At 42.2% G+C, this 16,398-nt stretch overlaps 1 protein-coding gene across 2 annotated transcripts; it reads right to left on the bottom strand.

Moving 5' to 3' along the window:
* Positions 1–2,341: 2,341 nt before the first annotated feature.
* On the bottom strand, positions 2,342–16,197 carry rab35b (RAB35, member RAS oncogene family b). 2 transcript variants are annotated; one of them, XM_049579103.1, is made up of 6 exons: positions 15,875–16,193; positions 13,531–13,581; positions 13,315–13,438; positions 6,915–7,039; positions 6,608–6,732; positions 2,342–4,776 (listed from the first exon to the last, which is right to left on the bottom strand). In XM_049579103.1, exons 1-6 carry the CDS (start codon positions 15,924–15,926, stop codon positions 4,648–4,650), a joined length of 606 nt encoding a protein of 201 aa, XP_049435060.1. In that variant the 5' UTR covers positions 15,927–16,193; the 3' UTR covers positions 2,342–4,647. The 2 variants fall into 2 exon arrangements, with proteins under 2 accessions (XP_049435060.1, XP_049435061.1); XM_049579104.1 differs by lacking the exon at positions 6,608–6,732 and having other exon boundaries at positions 4,670–4,776; positions 15,875–16,197.
* Between the last annotated feature and the right edge of the window lie 201 nt (positions 16,198–16,398).

Below are 16,398 nucleotides of genomic sequence, written 5' to 3'. Positions count from 1 at the left end.
TTTACCTGTATGATGCAGGCAAACAACATGCAAACTGAATGAGCTCAGACCATTAATATCACAATGTAAGCACCCTATCATGATGACCTGTTGTCATCTCAGCTGACTATTGAGATGGATCCACACAAAGAACATATGTATAAAAAGCTGAATCGGCTCAAACAGAATCCTAATGACTGATGATCCTAACTTTTGCTCTAGCACCACCATGAAGTCGACATTTGTGTTTTGAGTAAAATGTCTCAGCAGTTACTGGATGAATTTCCATAAAATGTGGTACAAAAAAACACCACTCACCTTAAGGTTGAATTGAAATTTGGTCATCCTCTGTCACCGTCAGGTCACAATTTCAGTTTGTCCAATGCTTTGATTTATGACTATATGCTGCAAAACTAATGACATCCCCATCAACCTCAGATTGTGATGGTATGCTGTAATTTTAAAGGGCCTCTATGTGATATTCACAGCATTAATATAGCAGGAAAACACTATTTGTTATGTAAAGATACAGCTGAGTAATTGCATCTTGAGCAGCGAATGAGGTCAGTGTGGAAGTATAACGAGAACCTGATACAGTGTTGGAGGTGGAGCCCCGGGGCCTTTGAATGCAGTGCCATTGCCAAAAAGCTTGATTTACGTGGTATTAAATTACCCTGATCTTCTGCATGGTGGGGCCCATAGAGCAAAGGCATTAGAGACTTTGGGCCAGGTGGCTAACCTTGGTTTAGTCCTCTGTAAACTTAGATAGGAATGAAATTATCTGACCATGCAGCTCTTGTAGACCTTAGTTGTTTTTGGACCAAATGGATCAAATTCTAATCGTTGAATGATTTCAGAGGTTTGACACTCAAAAAAAAAAAAAAAAAAAGAATCCACTGAATTACACACGTCTCTTTCACAATTTAAGTCTATGGGGGAAAAAAGTCTTTTTGGGCCCCATGGCGTCATGAGATGGACCCAGAAGTTGTATTTCCACATTTGGCCACTATGTCAAATTGGCTTCAAAGCCTGGTGCTGTTTCTGGGAGCTTGGAAGTCGCTCTCCCTCTGTGTGTTGTGACCCGAGCGTCTCTGTTCATTGTTGTTACATGTAGGTCCCCTGTGTGCGTCCAAGGGTCTAGCTAATTAGCCCCTGCCCTGCAGTGCATGGTTACTGCTGATGCTGGGATGCCGTCAATGCAGGAGAGCAGCCCCCACCCTTTGTCCCCCCCAGGTTAACACCGTCAGCTCTGTAGGCACTGTCACCATTGTTAGCACTGTTTGCGCAGTTGACACTATGAGCTGATAGCTGCCAGCTCAGCCACCTCCATGTTGAGAGCCGGGTGCAGCTTCCAAATAATAGATGGGCTCTGAATATTTTATGGAGCTCATTTGAACTAAAATGAGCATGGTAATTACATGCTCACTATCTGCATGTTAACATTGACGTTATGAGCATTTTAGAAAGCTAAAGTTAGCATATAGCTCAAAGCATTGTGTCTTGGTACAGATTCAACTTCTTTATATTCATTGTCAGGGGAATGCTACAGATAATAACAACAAATGTGATGTCTCCAGCTACCAGTCAGGGCAGGGTATCTTACCTCAGTATTTTGTGAGCGCTTATCAAAATGTGTCTGATGCACTGAGCATGTAAGTGTCAAATATTTTAGGTTTTCGTCAGTCATATTCCTGATCCAATCCAATCAGGAAACATTTTATTTTTACATCTAAAGATGGAAATGCAAACAAAAGAAAAATATCCAAAATATACTGTACCAAAGGAGCAAAGTACATTTACTACCAGGCCACTAATATCACAAGTACTGGATTAACATTACATGGAACATGACCTGTATGTACCTTCTCACTCGTTTCTTTATTATTCCCAAATCAATCATTGGCTGCAGACAATCTGCTGCCTCTGCACCACCAAGTACTGCAGCGCAATGCAGCAGTTAATGTTATTAGTCACACCTGTGTTTGACAGGTCAAAATATCTGTGGAGAAGCTGTTTAACTCTAGTATCCCTCTACACGCCCTGTAAAAGTGTGTCCCTTCTAAAGATTTTTTCAGCTAAGTATTATTAGTATGAAACATTTTCAAATGATACCCTGCACTACTGACAATGTAAAATTCACGCCCTGCCTATCAGCCAACAAACCAGGTATGAAATGATGTGTGAAAAACAGTTAATAACTGATAATAGCGAGGGACAATGAGAGACGAGAGCAGAGTGTGACTTTCAGTTTCTTTTTAAAACTGCCAAGGGTGAAAACTGGAATTCCTCTCATATAACATGATTAACTCTCTACAGTATGCAACACCAATGACACACAGCAAGAGGCTTCCAAAGACCAGTGCACACTTCCTCCCATACATTTTATTCACATAAAGCAAAAAAATAAAAAGACACAGGTTTAAAATGAAGTTAAGACCAAGCCTCAAATCACTGACACATGAGATCGGTCATTATGTGTCAAATATTTATTCCTTTAAAACGTTTATTACTGATTAAATTCATGTAGGGAAAAATGAATAGTACATCTCTTTTTCTCCAGTGTACAGCAAACCACAGCTGACGAGTGTGTTTCAACCAAAGCACACAGCGGCACGTTTGACACATGCACCATTTGGTGTGCTAATTATGTGTGTATGTTCTATACTGAATATAAACACACAAATATATTTATATATACATACACATAATGAAAAGAAATCATAAGGTGTGAGATGTGATACCATTCCTAGGCCCTGGAGGTCACCGTGACCTCTCAACGCGTATCAGGATCCCAAACCGGCTGCCAGAGTCTGCCCAGAGGAGAACTAAATGTTTCCCACAGAAGCCCAGCCAATGCCTACAGCTCTCTCCGTGTATTACTCTCCCAATTCAAAATAAAGATACAAAGATGCCAGCGATAGACACCGCACGATGCTTTGGCCTCTGACAAACCCTGGCGATGCACGCGGAGAGGGAGAGGAGCTTAGGCCCAAACGCACTGGGATCCAGTGCTGCAGTTCATCCCCATTTGTTCTTACATTTACAGTCCCACTGTCTGCCACACTCTCATTGTGGATGCCAAAAACACTGTCGGGTAACACTTCAATTGAACAGGTTGCGAGGGGGGAGTTGTGACAGAGAAAAGCAAAGAAAAACACGACATCAGACTTTAACATTAGTCAACTGTTAAGAATATTCTGCAAGCTGAGAAAATACAGTAAATCCTTGACAGTCTAAATGCATGTCAGGCGATACCTTTTACACACCCCTTCAAACAAAGTGTTACATGCTGAAAAACAAGGGCAAAAACCACAGTCTGCTATGGATTGAAGGTCACTGCAACGACTGCGAGAAGCCAGTTTCCAGAGCGAGAGCCGCTTCGTGCACCTTGGTGGCCCGAATGCAGGAGTCCATTGTTGTGAGAGGTGCTGATATGTGGGAGTCGGGGGGAAGAAGGCCAGTGGCTGCAGAAATAAAGGGGGAAATAAGGAGAGGGAGGGCAGCCCTGAGCGCTTCCTGAGGACTCAACAGGGTCCCTGATTCACCCTGCCTCATGGCCAACCAGGGGCCACTATGGCAACAGTCCAAATGAGAGGTGCCACTGAGCTCCTAATATTTTTTTAATAGAATATTGGCAGTATCACTGTTTAAAAAAAAAAAGATGGAGGAAAAGGTTTAAAAGCAAACTCTGAAAGCATAGTAAGACTGCAGTGAACGGTGCTTTCAGAGCCCGACATCCTAGAGCTCCAGGAGCGGTTCAACTGCTCTGCTGCACTTAAAAAAAAAGAAAGAAAAAAAAAAGACAAAAAATAAAATCAATTATCATTGGCTCAGCACTATTGGAGGTTAGAGGGGAGAGGGTGGGAAGCTTGGCAAAATATAGACAAAGAAAAACAAAAACATGAGAAGTCACCAGTTCTGTCCATCGGATTAGTTGCTATAGGTCGTCTACCAATCATCATCATCATCATCATCATCATCATCCGTGTGATTTTTTTCCCCCAACAAGTCAAATAAAACAAAATCTAGCAGTTCATGATGTCTTGGCGTGAGCCGTGGTAACACAGGTGTCTGAAATGTTGAAACTGCAGAGAGGCGGTGAGACCTCTCCTCTCACTCAGACGCCCGTTCCAAAAAAAAAAAAAAAAAATTCAAAGAACCCCACCTCTCAACCGACCAAACACCCCCCCACCCCCAAAAATAAAACTAGAGAGAAACAAAGAAATCCAGAAAAAAAGCAAACCCTCCTTCTCCTCAGGCGCAGAGTCCCACTCGACTCTGAATGTCCCGTGTGCAGTGGAATGAGAAGGAGAGATGAGATACTGAACATGGGGGTTATGTGGATATCAATTGGAGCATTTTGGCGGTCAGTTGTCGGCTCGCAGATCCTTTGAGAAAGGAGGACCTCAGGTCAATAGTGCCCATCTGCTGAATTCCAAATAAAACTTGATCTGACATCTAATAAAATCTGTACACTTTTTTTGAAGTCTTCATGATTAGTTTGTCCAAAGGGGACATTTTTTCCATTTATTTTTTTTTTAATCTTTCACCATATATTTATTAAATCTTTATCTGCTCTTTAATTTAGATGCTCTGAGTCCCATCTTGTGTATATGCATGTGTGAAGGAAAGACGCCGCTGGCCTTTAGTAGATGGCTTTCGAGTTTGCTAGCAGCACTTTTTCTTTCGTTTACTGTTCCGGGTGAGTTTGACCACGTCGTTCTGTTGCTGCTGCTGCTGCTTGGCTAGCACCTCCTTCTTGGCTCTTAGCACTAGCTCTGTGATGCAGTTGAACATCTGCAAGGGAAGAACAAACGGCAAGGGCATGTAGTGAGAACAACAATCAGTCAGCCCAATCAGCCACATGCACATACAGCAGTTAATGAAATGTATGGAGATCACTTTTTACACTGTAGGAAGAAACTGTTTCAATGCTCAAAAACCAACTATGGCTGAAATCTGTTCCATATTACCCATCAAACAAAATCAACCCACTAGCAGTTTCATAGCATTAAAGGAACAGTTTGACATTTTGGGAAATACATTTTTTCTTGCTAAGAGTTGGATGAGAAGTTTGATGTCACTCTCTGTCCATTTAATACAAAGCTACAGCCGGCAGTCAGTTGTTTTGGCTGAGCATAAAGCCTGGGAAAAGGAGAAAACAGCTTGCCTGACTGTCTAAAAGGTAAACAAAATATAAAGCAGCTCTAAAGTTTGCAGATTAAGACATTACATCTCATTTGTTTCATATGAATGAACGTAGTAGAAGATTGAAAAAGTCTGCTTACGCCTGAGCCACACTGCCTGCGTGAGCAGTGTGTGTGCTTCGTGGAGCCTCTTGTTTTTTATTTCAGTGCCCATGTTAACAGATAAGTGCAGCCGCACTGTCCGCATGAGCAGTGCAGTTGCAGGAGTACTGTCTAATTATTCCACTTGATGCACGGTTTCAATAACAGGCAGTGAAAACGGTCTTTTGATTGTAGGGTTGGGATTCGTTAGGATTTTAACGATTCCGATTCCTTACCGATTCCTACATTATATTCATTATCCTTGCTATACTATATATATATATATATATATATATATATATATAATTATATTATTATTATTATCGACAAAGACCAACAAAGACAAAGATAACTTTTTAACTCAACATGTCCGGTTTTCACTTCAAAATAAAATACCGCTGACAACGTGTTTCTTTACTTAATCCCATTTGTTAACACAAGTCTTTTTATTGTGAAATACGATCATGACTGTGTTGACAACGTTGTGGCTTGCACGGCTCCATAAATGGGTGGAGTACCGGATTTTGATTGTGGAAATACAGTAGTTAAAGCAACAGGCAGCTTTGCAGCAATGCTGTCTGTGTGAACACAGCATGTAAACCGCAGCAGTTCAGCAAGGTAGTCGTCACACACTGTTTACACAAGCAGTGTAGCCCAGTGTTTGGGTGGGTGGGAGGGGAGCTAGATGGGCCCAACAAGTACAGGACTTTGACCCAGGAGACTGATGGTTGTATCTCATGTGAAACTAAAAGTAAACTTTGACATATTTTGTCACATCACTTCTTAGTCATGTCAGCCACAATCTTTTCCAAACCCTAACCGAGTAATTTTGTTGCCTAAACCAAATCACCAATCCCTTCTTAGTTACATGAGCTGACTCAGGTGACTTACCACCTGAGTCACCTGAGTCAGGTGGTAAGTCACCTGAGTCAGCTCAGGTGACTCAGGTGACTTACCACCAACCCTTTCTGCATCAATAGATCATGGCCAGTTCGGCTTTAGGAAATTCTGTTTGTAAGAAATTGTTTTTTTTTTCCAAATTCATCAAGATTATTAATATAATAATTAGCAGAGTAACTGATAATGAAAATAGTAAGTTGCAGCCCTAAAGTGTATTTCCCATAAACTATTCCTTTAAGTAATGTCTTTACAATTACACTACTGCACATTCAGCACACTGAGGCACCGTACTGATCAGCAGATATTACAGAGCATTCAGACATACAGCTGAATTCATGCCTTCTGCTGAGCTGCTCTGCATACCAGGCATGTCCCAGAAACTACTTCACACAAACATGTCAGTCTGCAAACAGTCTGAGACAACACTAACAACAACTTACCTCTTCAACATTGATGTTCTCTTTTGCACTCGTCTCAAACAGGTTGATTCCCATCTGCTCTGCAAACTTCTGCGCGTCAGTCGTCTCAACCACCTTGGAGTTGGGGTCGTCGTTTTTGTTTCCCACTGAAAATAGAAAATATTGCCAAGGTGATGTAACAGGACTGTCTCGACTCAAAAACAATTCTCCAATGCCTGCAAATAAAAAAAAAGGTGTGCACTAGATTCATGGTCTATTTTTAGGTGAAGGGTGCCAGAATGACAACAGCACCTGGACTTTTTCTGAACAATGAAATGTGCAGACTCACCTAATATTCGGCACACGTCATCACAGTTCTGGTTGATTTCATGTAGCCATCGTTTGACGTTGACGAAGGACTCTGCACTCGTGACGTCATATACCACTATGACCCCGTGCGTTCCCCTGTAGTATCTGAGCACACAGAGGGAGAGAGACACAGTCAGCCTTTGGCATTAGGTAACTCAGTGAGTCCCAGAATTTACAATTTGATTAAAAAATATTCAGATATTGATTGTGTCCACTAGGATAACTGAAGAACATGTTTAGAGGTGCATGAAAACTAGTTAGCAAGTAACCAGAAGTTCAAACAGCTTAAGGTAATGGTTCATAGTGAACATCTGGCCCTCAGCCAATGACAATAACAACCACTTGTATTGTCTAAGTTTAAGAGGTTCATCTTAAAGTAACTGCATAGTCTATTTAAATGACTGCTACAATAAAGGAACACTGAAATACATCGAACAGAGTGTGACTGCTTGAGCACAGAAGAAAAGCCAACAGACCTGAGACCAGCATCTGTCCCACACTGACACAACTAAGCTAGAAAGTGATGGACAGTTGAACTGTAAACCTGCAGCCAAGCATCAAACAGTGCACCAGGCATCAGAAAGGGAGCATCCCCAGAGTAGCTGCACTCGCCAAACAAACACAAAGACCTTTTGTCAGGCTTACTATGTGTGCGTGTGGCAGTGTTTCTGCCTGGCGTGACAGTGTGCGGGGATACGGTGTTGTCTGAGCATGTCCCCAATGTCCAGCAGTAATGGGCCACCAGACAGCAGGGGTGGATGGCTATGTGTGTACAAGTCTGTATGTGTGTGTGTCTGCTCAGCCGACATGAATAGAGAACCGTTAACTACAAAACACACACAGCAGGCGTGTGGGGCCCGACCTGCAGTCACATTTTTCGCAGTAAAACTCTGTGCAAACAAGGTAATAAAATGTTATTAAACTGGACTTTTCCCTCATAAATCATCAGTCAAGGGGCACCTTTGTGGATTAGTGGTTTAAGGAGCAACCATGTTGTCGTAATATCCCTGCCTGGTTTGATTCCAACAGGAAATATTTGCTGCATGTCACTGCCCATCTCTCTGTCACCTCATTTCTTGTCTATCTCAACAGTTTAGTCTTGCTAATTGTAATTTTTCTACATTTTTTGGGGCGCAAAAAAAAAAAAAAAAAAGACGTCCCTATGTGTTAATGGCCCTGAAATAGTGCTGTCATGACACTGGAATTTCTAACTTCAATACAATACCTTGAATATATCTATATTCGAAACCATTTTCAATACCACATTGAAAACATTGACATTAAGGGCATAAAATTTATTTTGTTTTATGAAAAGACAAATATAACAAAGGTATAACATGACAACGAAGAGTTTAATTTCCTGGTTAGTAGCAGAGCACGGCAGAATGACTGTAGTAAATATTAACAATAAAAGATGGCAGAAAGCACAGCTGGTACCAATGTATCGATACTGTGGAAAATGGGTCCTGAAAATATTTAATACTTGGCGGAAACCTGATACAGTATCAAGGTTGAGAAGCATCCCAAATTTTAGAGCCATCTTTGCAATTAAATATGATAATGGATATCTTATCGGAATAAAAACATGAACTCATTAGCAGTAAAAAGAGGAAATTAACACTTGAAAGCTGTATTTTATATTACAGGTCTTGATTTGGGCCTGAGGCTGATGGCAACTGTGGGTTAACCACCACAGGCACATGGCTACAGGGTTTGGCATACAGCTACCACTCCAGGGAAGCCTGCCTGAGTGGAGAGAGTAGGTCTCTGCCCATGATCCCGCTCCACGGCAAAATTCATTTAGAACCTAATGAGGCACCACGCCACTCTACTTCAGCACAGCACACAATCAGCCTAAATAGGCCGCCTGCTCGGGGGAGGGATTCCTGCAGAACGACTGGCAGCCGAAGTTCCAATCTAGGACGGTCATACTCCTCAGGGGCCACAGCGTCAGCGCTGCAGTGGATTTCAAGCTTTTTTGGATGATTTTGGTGCTCTGACTGTCCTCGCTGCAGCAGTGATAGTACGTTATATCGGCTGTCTAACATGTCCTCCTGGCCTTTATAAGGACAAACCTCACATGGCTTGGGCAGTGACACTTTAATATCTTATAATTAATTGTAGCCTCTGTCAATGTCAGGAAGGGGTGAGTGTGCAGGATGACGGCAGTCTGAGCTGTAGGTCACAACTGTTTCTATCAGAGCTGCTCAGACGTTCTCACCTAAGCAACTGCACATGTATGCACAACTCTTATTTATTGTAGCTATAAATTCTGACATGTGAAGCTAGTCCACGTATATTGCACATAATTGAATGGCAAGTCCGTATTTTAGCAGGCCAGGGGGAAAAAACATGTTTGAGCTGTCATCAGTGTGAGTAACTGGTTGTCAGACACAGTGAGGGACACTCAGGTAAAGAGACAACAGCCTACAGCAACAGCAGCAATCCTGCTGCCGTTTAGACACTGGGGTGCAGTGTACAGAGAGACTGATAAAAATTTATATTTTCATATTACCAATTGATGAAGTGACTGCGCAAAGGTGAAAGGGCTCACTTGTTGTGACAATACCACAGATAGTATCACCCAGTTCCTCTCAGTTCTACTGAGATTTACAGTGTCTTTCAGCTTATTGTTTTGATTTGATGGTCTGCAACCTTCCTGTTTTGTTTCACTCACACTACTGTCATCAGTGTTTCACAAGCAGTAAAGCTCTATAGAACACACAAGAAGAAGAAGAAGACACAACTTTCTAACAGCAAACACACTTCGCTGACCCCCAAGTGGCTAAAAAAACAAAAAATAAAAATAAAAAATCAATGCAGATTTATCTGGGTGTGTCAAACATTTTCCCCAAAATGACGACAACAACAACAACAAAAAAACACCTCTTAATCTTCTTACCTCTCCCTTGTGGTAGAAGTCATGCACATAGTTAAGATTTTAGTCTGTTTTACACTGCAGGTTCAAGGCAGGAATGTCATGCTGTTATTCTGACTTGTCGTTCTTTATAAAAGGTATGATTGTAGAATGGGGGGACAGAGATATCTCGCCTTAAAGCTGGCAGTGGAGGTAGTAACAGCCCTGAATCGACGTCTGTGTAAAAGGGGCAGCCAGCAGGATGGTTCCATGGATGGGAAAGGTGTCACATTTTGACCTGTTATGTGTATGACCCACTGCCAGGAGATTTAAAATGCAGCTAGAAGCAGTTAGCAGCTAACTCAAAAAAGAAGAACAGAAAATGTCAACAAAGTGGGGAGACAACGAGGTCTGGAAGCTCCTTACCCCCCAAGCAGAGGGCCGCTGTATATCAGGGACGTTATATATGCTGTTGTGTAAAACATCACACCTATCATGTCTCTTTTGCTTCCGAGACGCCAGCATGCTATTTAAAATCACACACTTTTATGATGCTGCTGTTGTTTGGTTCTGTATAAAAAAGCAAAGGCAGCATAAAAAAAAGGGACTTTGTAACTGCTCTATAGCGCGATCTCTGTGTAGAAGGGGCTTTTGATTTCTGCCTCCATACTTATACAGTGGAGGGGAACGTAATTTTGTTTGTGTTGTTGGCAGCACTGGCAAATTAAATAATGGTTGTCTTTCCATAAACAATGTCTCACTTACTCTGGATAATCCACAGACCTGCTGTTAACAGTTTTCTCTGGATCTACTTACTGCCAAAGAAATAGTCCCAATGTAAAGTGTTTATCCAAAGTAATAGGGACACTGTTTCCGTAAAGAGTTGTTGCTGTTGATTCATTATAATCACTATTATTATTGCTATCACAGGGCTGCAACGCTTTGTGTGTTTGTACCGAATCATTGTGGTAAGGGGGTCACGGTCTGGAGATCATGAAGTCCGGTACACACAGAATACACGGTATGTAGATTTATGCACATAATATGGAACCATAGTTCTAGAGCGCAAGTTCTGTCTGGAAACTTTCAGCTGTACGCCGTTAGCAAGACATGCTGAGGTTAGCACAACAAGCTGCAAGATGGTCACACTGTCGTGAGCGCAAATGAAATAGTACAGCTGGAAAACCCACCCGCTGGTTCCCAGATTGCTACGATTTCCACTGTATTGGACTCACATCAAACTGTGACTTTTATGTACCATTAGGCCACTATACACTGGGGTCCAAATTATTATGCAAGTGATGTATCAGTAGGTTTTCAGGACAAAAAAAAAAAAACATGGAGTTTTATTTTTTAATTAAAGTTTTTCTTGTTTTATTTCTCTTATCTTTTTTTAAAACTGGTATGAATCTTTGACAGGTTGTTAACTAGTTTGCCTGGTGCCTTAATTTAGGGGAAACCTACTTTAAGAGGCTGTTCCACATTATTAAGCAAGTCACACTTCTCATGCAATATGGGGAGGAAGAAAGATCTTTCTGAAGATGAAAACTGAAGAGAAATCATCAATCTGTGAACGATTTGTGCGTGATTCAGATAAAGGCTTGATAAGGAAAGTTTCTGTCACGCGAATTAGTAGTAGTAGTAAAAGGGCAGTTAAAAAAGCCACTATTAAGCAACAAACAGGTATTTGAAGTTACTGGTGTATCTGGAATCCCAAGAACCTCTTGAAGCAGGATCCTCCAGTTGCTTGCAGCTATATGTAAAGCTGTATGTCGGCCATCCCTAACCAATCCTCACAAAGACAAACATTTCCAGTGGTCTCAGAAATACATGAAGACTTCATTTTGTTTTATTTACTGATGAATGCTGTGCTACACTGGATGGATAGAGTTCAAGGCTTGGTGAATGGCCACCCTGTTCCAAAACGACTGTAACATCAGCAAGGAGATGGCGAAGGGATTTTTTGGGCCGGAATACTGGGGAGTGAGATAGCTTGTCCCCTTAGGGTGCCTGAGGGTGTCAAATGGGTGTCTGCTAAATATATGGAGTTCCTAACTGACCATGCCATGGTATGAAAGGAACAATCATGCCTTCCAGAATAAAATTATTTTCATGCAGGACAACACATAGTCCAATGTTGCAAAAAACACCATTGACTCTCTGCTATGGGCATAAAGGAATCAAAAGTCATGGTGTGGCCATCATCATCCCCCTGACCTCAACCCTATTGAGAACCTGTGGAGAATCCTGATAGGGAAGATCTCTGAGGGTGGACAGCAGTACACCTCAAAAGCAACTCTGAGAGCCAATACTGGCATCCTCAAATGAAATACAGGCAGAAATTATACACAGACGTACAAGTTCAATGGACGAGAGAGCTGATGAAATTATATCAAAGAAGGGTTCACACATTAATATGTAACTTGATCTGTAAATGTTTTCATTTAGTTTAACTGCATGTGTTCTTTGAAAAATGATCTGTTTATGCAACAAATTCAACAGATTTCAGTTTTGCATTGGTTCTGTGTTGTGCATAATAATTTGGAACAATGTATTTAGTGTTTTTTTTTTTAAAACATTAAAAAGATGCAGTCATCATCTGTAGTTTGCCTGTCATAACATCCACAGTATAATTGTTGAGAATTGACTGTTTTGGACAAACAAAATGGTATGTGCATAATAATTTGGAACATGATGCATATTTTCATGTCAGCAGGAGTAGTAGGGGTCATGACAACATGGTAAAAATATACCAGTTAATGCTCATGTTAACATTCCCTTAAATATGATTAACACTTCAAATATATGAAGATCATACTCATTTTGCATTACCTGTCTTTTCTCAGCCACAGACCTAGAACAGTCACCTGGGAGCTAACTACTGCTGCATCTTCCATTAACCCTTTAAAACCATATATGAATGTGATGTAATACAGTTTTATTTCATTAGCATAGCGCTGTGGGCCACAGTATACAAGGCAAATGATGCCGTGTGTAATGAAAGCTTGCCCGACAGGGAAGGTGTTTCCAAAGAAGTGAGCTGCTGATTTGTTTGATTTGTGCTGTGACTAAGCTGAGGCCAAAACTGAACCGATATTAAAAAAACAACTTGGGATTTAGATTTAGCTCACAGACCTTGTGTTGGATATGTGATTTTCTACAAATGAGAACTCCAAAACAGACCAAAACTGTCAGTTCAGTCAGTGTGAACCCCGAGGAACACCCAACAGCAGTGTGACACACACTGGGAGGGTAAAGAGGGGAACGACGCCCAGCCCATGCCGTCATATAGTACTACTGTACGAGACCAGGAGCCTCCCTCTCACATCTGTAATTAGGATCTGTGGGGAATTCCGCCCAGTTTCATGGTGCAGCACAGACTCATTCTAGTTGTCTACAAACTGCTTCCTCACATAAAACCTAATCTGAGCACCACAAGAGCCTTTTTGGTTTCAGATTCAACTGCTGAAATGAAAATATCAAGCGTCAACTGAAAAGCCCACGTGTATGTGTATCTACTTACGTGGAGGTGATGGTGCGGAAGCGCTCCTGCCCTGCTGTATCCCAGATCTGTAGCTTCACCTTCTCCCCGTTGATCTCCACTGTCCGGATCTTAAAGTCCACGCCGATCGTGGTGATATAGCTACCTTCAAACACGAAACAAAAAAATCAAGTTAATGACCTACATCAACAAATTAATAAAGTCTTGAAATGATGCTACAGTAGTGAAGCCACACACCTGAAAATGTGTTGTCTGCAAATCGCAGGAGGAGACTGCTCTTCCCCACTCCTGGGGAGGAAACACAAGCACAGGGTGAGGTTTAGAGTACAACAGGTTTCCAAAATACTCTTCACAATATTTGACTTGCAGCTTTCAAAGTAAATACTATAGCTGTCTGAAGACAAACACATTGAGTTTTAAGGAAGTTCTTTGCACCACTAAAAGTCAAGCTTTGGGTTTTCATATTATATTCTAGTACCAATGGCCTCATGGCAACTTTAAACCTCAAACAAGACGTCAATTTGTACAGTGACTGTAATCCTTGTGTACCTAAAGATTTAGCACTTCAAAATATACAAACAAAGTTATACCTGTTGCACAACGTACAAGGTGAAGGTGAAGGATTTTAGGTAAATAAAGCTACACCCAACATTTTGATGACTCTTGTACCTACAGCAGCTTAATTAATGCAACGGCAGCAGCGTCAAAACCACAAAGGCAAAACAACAAATGGAACAAATATATCTATCTGGGTTCCTAAAATTATCGCGCATAATAATAAAGAGGTTTTAGAGAGAAATAACAGTCACAGCAGATGACAAGAGAGGACAAAGCAGAGGGAGAGGGAGATTGGGATGAAAAAGGAAGATAGATGAGAGGGATCAGTACTATCTTTAACAGATCAGCTGTCAGGTTACAGGAGTTAGGAAGTGACTCTGCTGCCCAGTCTGGGGTGGGACTCAACCCACAGCCCCATTACTTAGCCTACCTATTGTGCTATTGTCATCTCATGTTTGATTGGTCCCAACATAAAAGCTCTCAGGTTCCTGTGGTCTCCATGCTACAGAGTTTTGTTCAAACAAACAATAACCAAAGCTTCAAAGCAGAAGGGTGATCATCATCTTTTTGTACTTTTGAAGCGTTAATATTCCACCCTGCTGTCTGGCCAAAAGAAAAACCCTTAATTCCTAAGGATATCAGTCATGACACAATTCATGCCTTAACATTTACAACATTTTCAGCCTGGAACTTGTGAACTACATTTTATGTAACACAACTCAAATCACTCCGTGAGCAGATATATCACGTGCATGTGCTACTGTCCAGCTAAGTGATAAAACCCAGCCTCAAGGCAGCTCGGGGATAGTGTATGGAATGTCTGATTCTCAGCAGCAGATCAGTCTGCCTGCAGCCGAGGAGGGGCAGAGGTCAGAGCATCTTTCCTAAATAATCTCTGTACAAACACTTGTACTCCATGCTGCAGCTGAGGGGACACTGGCCTCTGTGTGTGAGTGGCAGTGAAGGGACTGCTGTGCTGTCTTGCCCTCTACTGTGGGCAGCCAGCTGATGGGGTAGTGCCAGGATCTGGGTTGTCAATGGATGCAAAGACCATTGCCCACAAAGAACTAATGCAGGCCAAGGCTACACTCATACTTAGGGTGGAGCTGCATTAAAAAGGCGTGTTTTCACTTTAATGGGGAGATAAAAGAAGAGCAGTCCTTATCAGTGGTACAGCTTTACATTAATGTGTCTATTTGTGACATTGCTTGCCATGGGTTTAACATAATAAAGAAGCTAAACCTCTGTTGATGGTAGACAAATGCTTTTAAATGAGTGATACTACAGCTGACACTAACCACTTTGTGGCTCACTTCACTTTACTTTGACTGGCTGGGGTGCAAACTAGAGACTGCAGTGCAGCATTCCTCCACTGTCAAGCAGCTAGCACTATCCTGCTAGCTAGCTAAATAACAAACCGCATTTCAGTATCAACCTAACTTAGGTCACTTAACACCGTGCAGCAAACATAGTTGTCTACCTTTAGCTTAAGTATACAGACCACAACTTCTCTGAGTACTAGTTCTCAGTCCAGCTAACGTTAGCAAACAGTTAGCTACATAACCAAGCAATCAAGTGTTATGTTAGCCTAACTTCAAACTAGCTAACACAGCTACTGGAGGATACAAACTAGTGGCCAAATTAGAGGAGCACGGGGAACCCGGTGCAGTTATTTGGGTTACAGTGTGTGTTTTGTTTTAAAGCTTAAAGAAATATCTCAGCCGATATGAGTGCAGGGCTAGAAAACCTTAGAGAGACAAACCCTTAAGATCTGGAGGCGATATCCGGCCTCATCGCCTGACATGCCCAGCCCGGACACACAACCTCCGCCCTGTCACCGCCACAGAAATATGGCGGATGTGTACATTTCGCCAATCGTTTCAATGCAGTAAAATAATAAATAACAAGTTGTAAACACATCATGGGAGTACAACGCGGGCCTAGAGCTGCGTTTCGTCTTCTCCTCTTGAAAAAAAAACAGACAAGGCCCACTTCCCGTCCCGCATCCCCGGTGTCGGCTTACCGCTGTCACCGATGATGAGCAGCTTGAAGAGGTAATCGTAGTCCCTGGCCATGCCGGTAGCTGGTGGCTCACCCCCGCCTTGTGCCGCTTCTTTGCTAGGTTTGCTGTCCGACCCCCAAGGCTCGTAAATATACCTACAGCCCCCAGATCCCCCGATATGAAAGAAAAGCGACCACTACCGACACTACAAACTGTTAGCCCCCCCGAGCCGGCGGCGTTTTTCTCGGGGTTTCGCGGCGTCAGCAATCCTCTCCCTCCGCTGCAAACAGCCGGAAACTCCGCTTCCTTCTCTGGTGGAGCTGCACCCAACTCTGACCCGGCGTCACTGCGCAGGCTCCTGCTACAGCACAGCCGTCCCGTCCCATTGATGAACATCTAACTCATGTTACTAGAAGGGCAATACACTCGTGCCGTCCCATTGATTCACAACATCTGTAAGCAGGGGCAGTAAATGGCATGATCCTTTATAAAATTATGTCGACAACACAGATCATACTTGAATACACTGACAACCACAGAATATG

Source organism: Epinephelus fuscoguttatus, linkage group LG6 (genome assembly GCF_011397635.1).
Source record: "Epinephelus fuscoguttatus linkage group LG6, E.fuscoguttatus.final_Chr_v1".
Taxonomy (NCBI): Eukaryota; Metazoa; Chordata; class Actinopteri; order Perciformes; family Serranidae; genus Epinephelus; species Epinephelus fuscoguttatus.
The sequence above is the reverse complement of the archived record's forward strand: the minus strand, read 5'-3'. Positions and strand labels throughout refer to the sequence as shown.

Bases quoted from the DNA above. Each gene is read 5' to 3' on its own strand.
- rab35b (XM_049579103.1), bottom strand. From the start codon at position 15,926: ATGGCCAGGGACTACGATTACCTCTTCAAGCTGCTCATCATCGGTGAC. The intron at 6,733-6,914 runs GTGAGTCTGCAC...TTCTATTTTCAG, and splicing joins TGACGTGTGCCGAATATTAG to TGGGAAACAAAAACGACGAC. The intron at 4,777-6,607 runs GTAAGTTGTTGT...CTTCCCTTGCAG, and splicing joins AGAACATCAATGTTGAAGAG to ATGTTCAACTGCATCACAGA.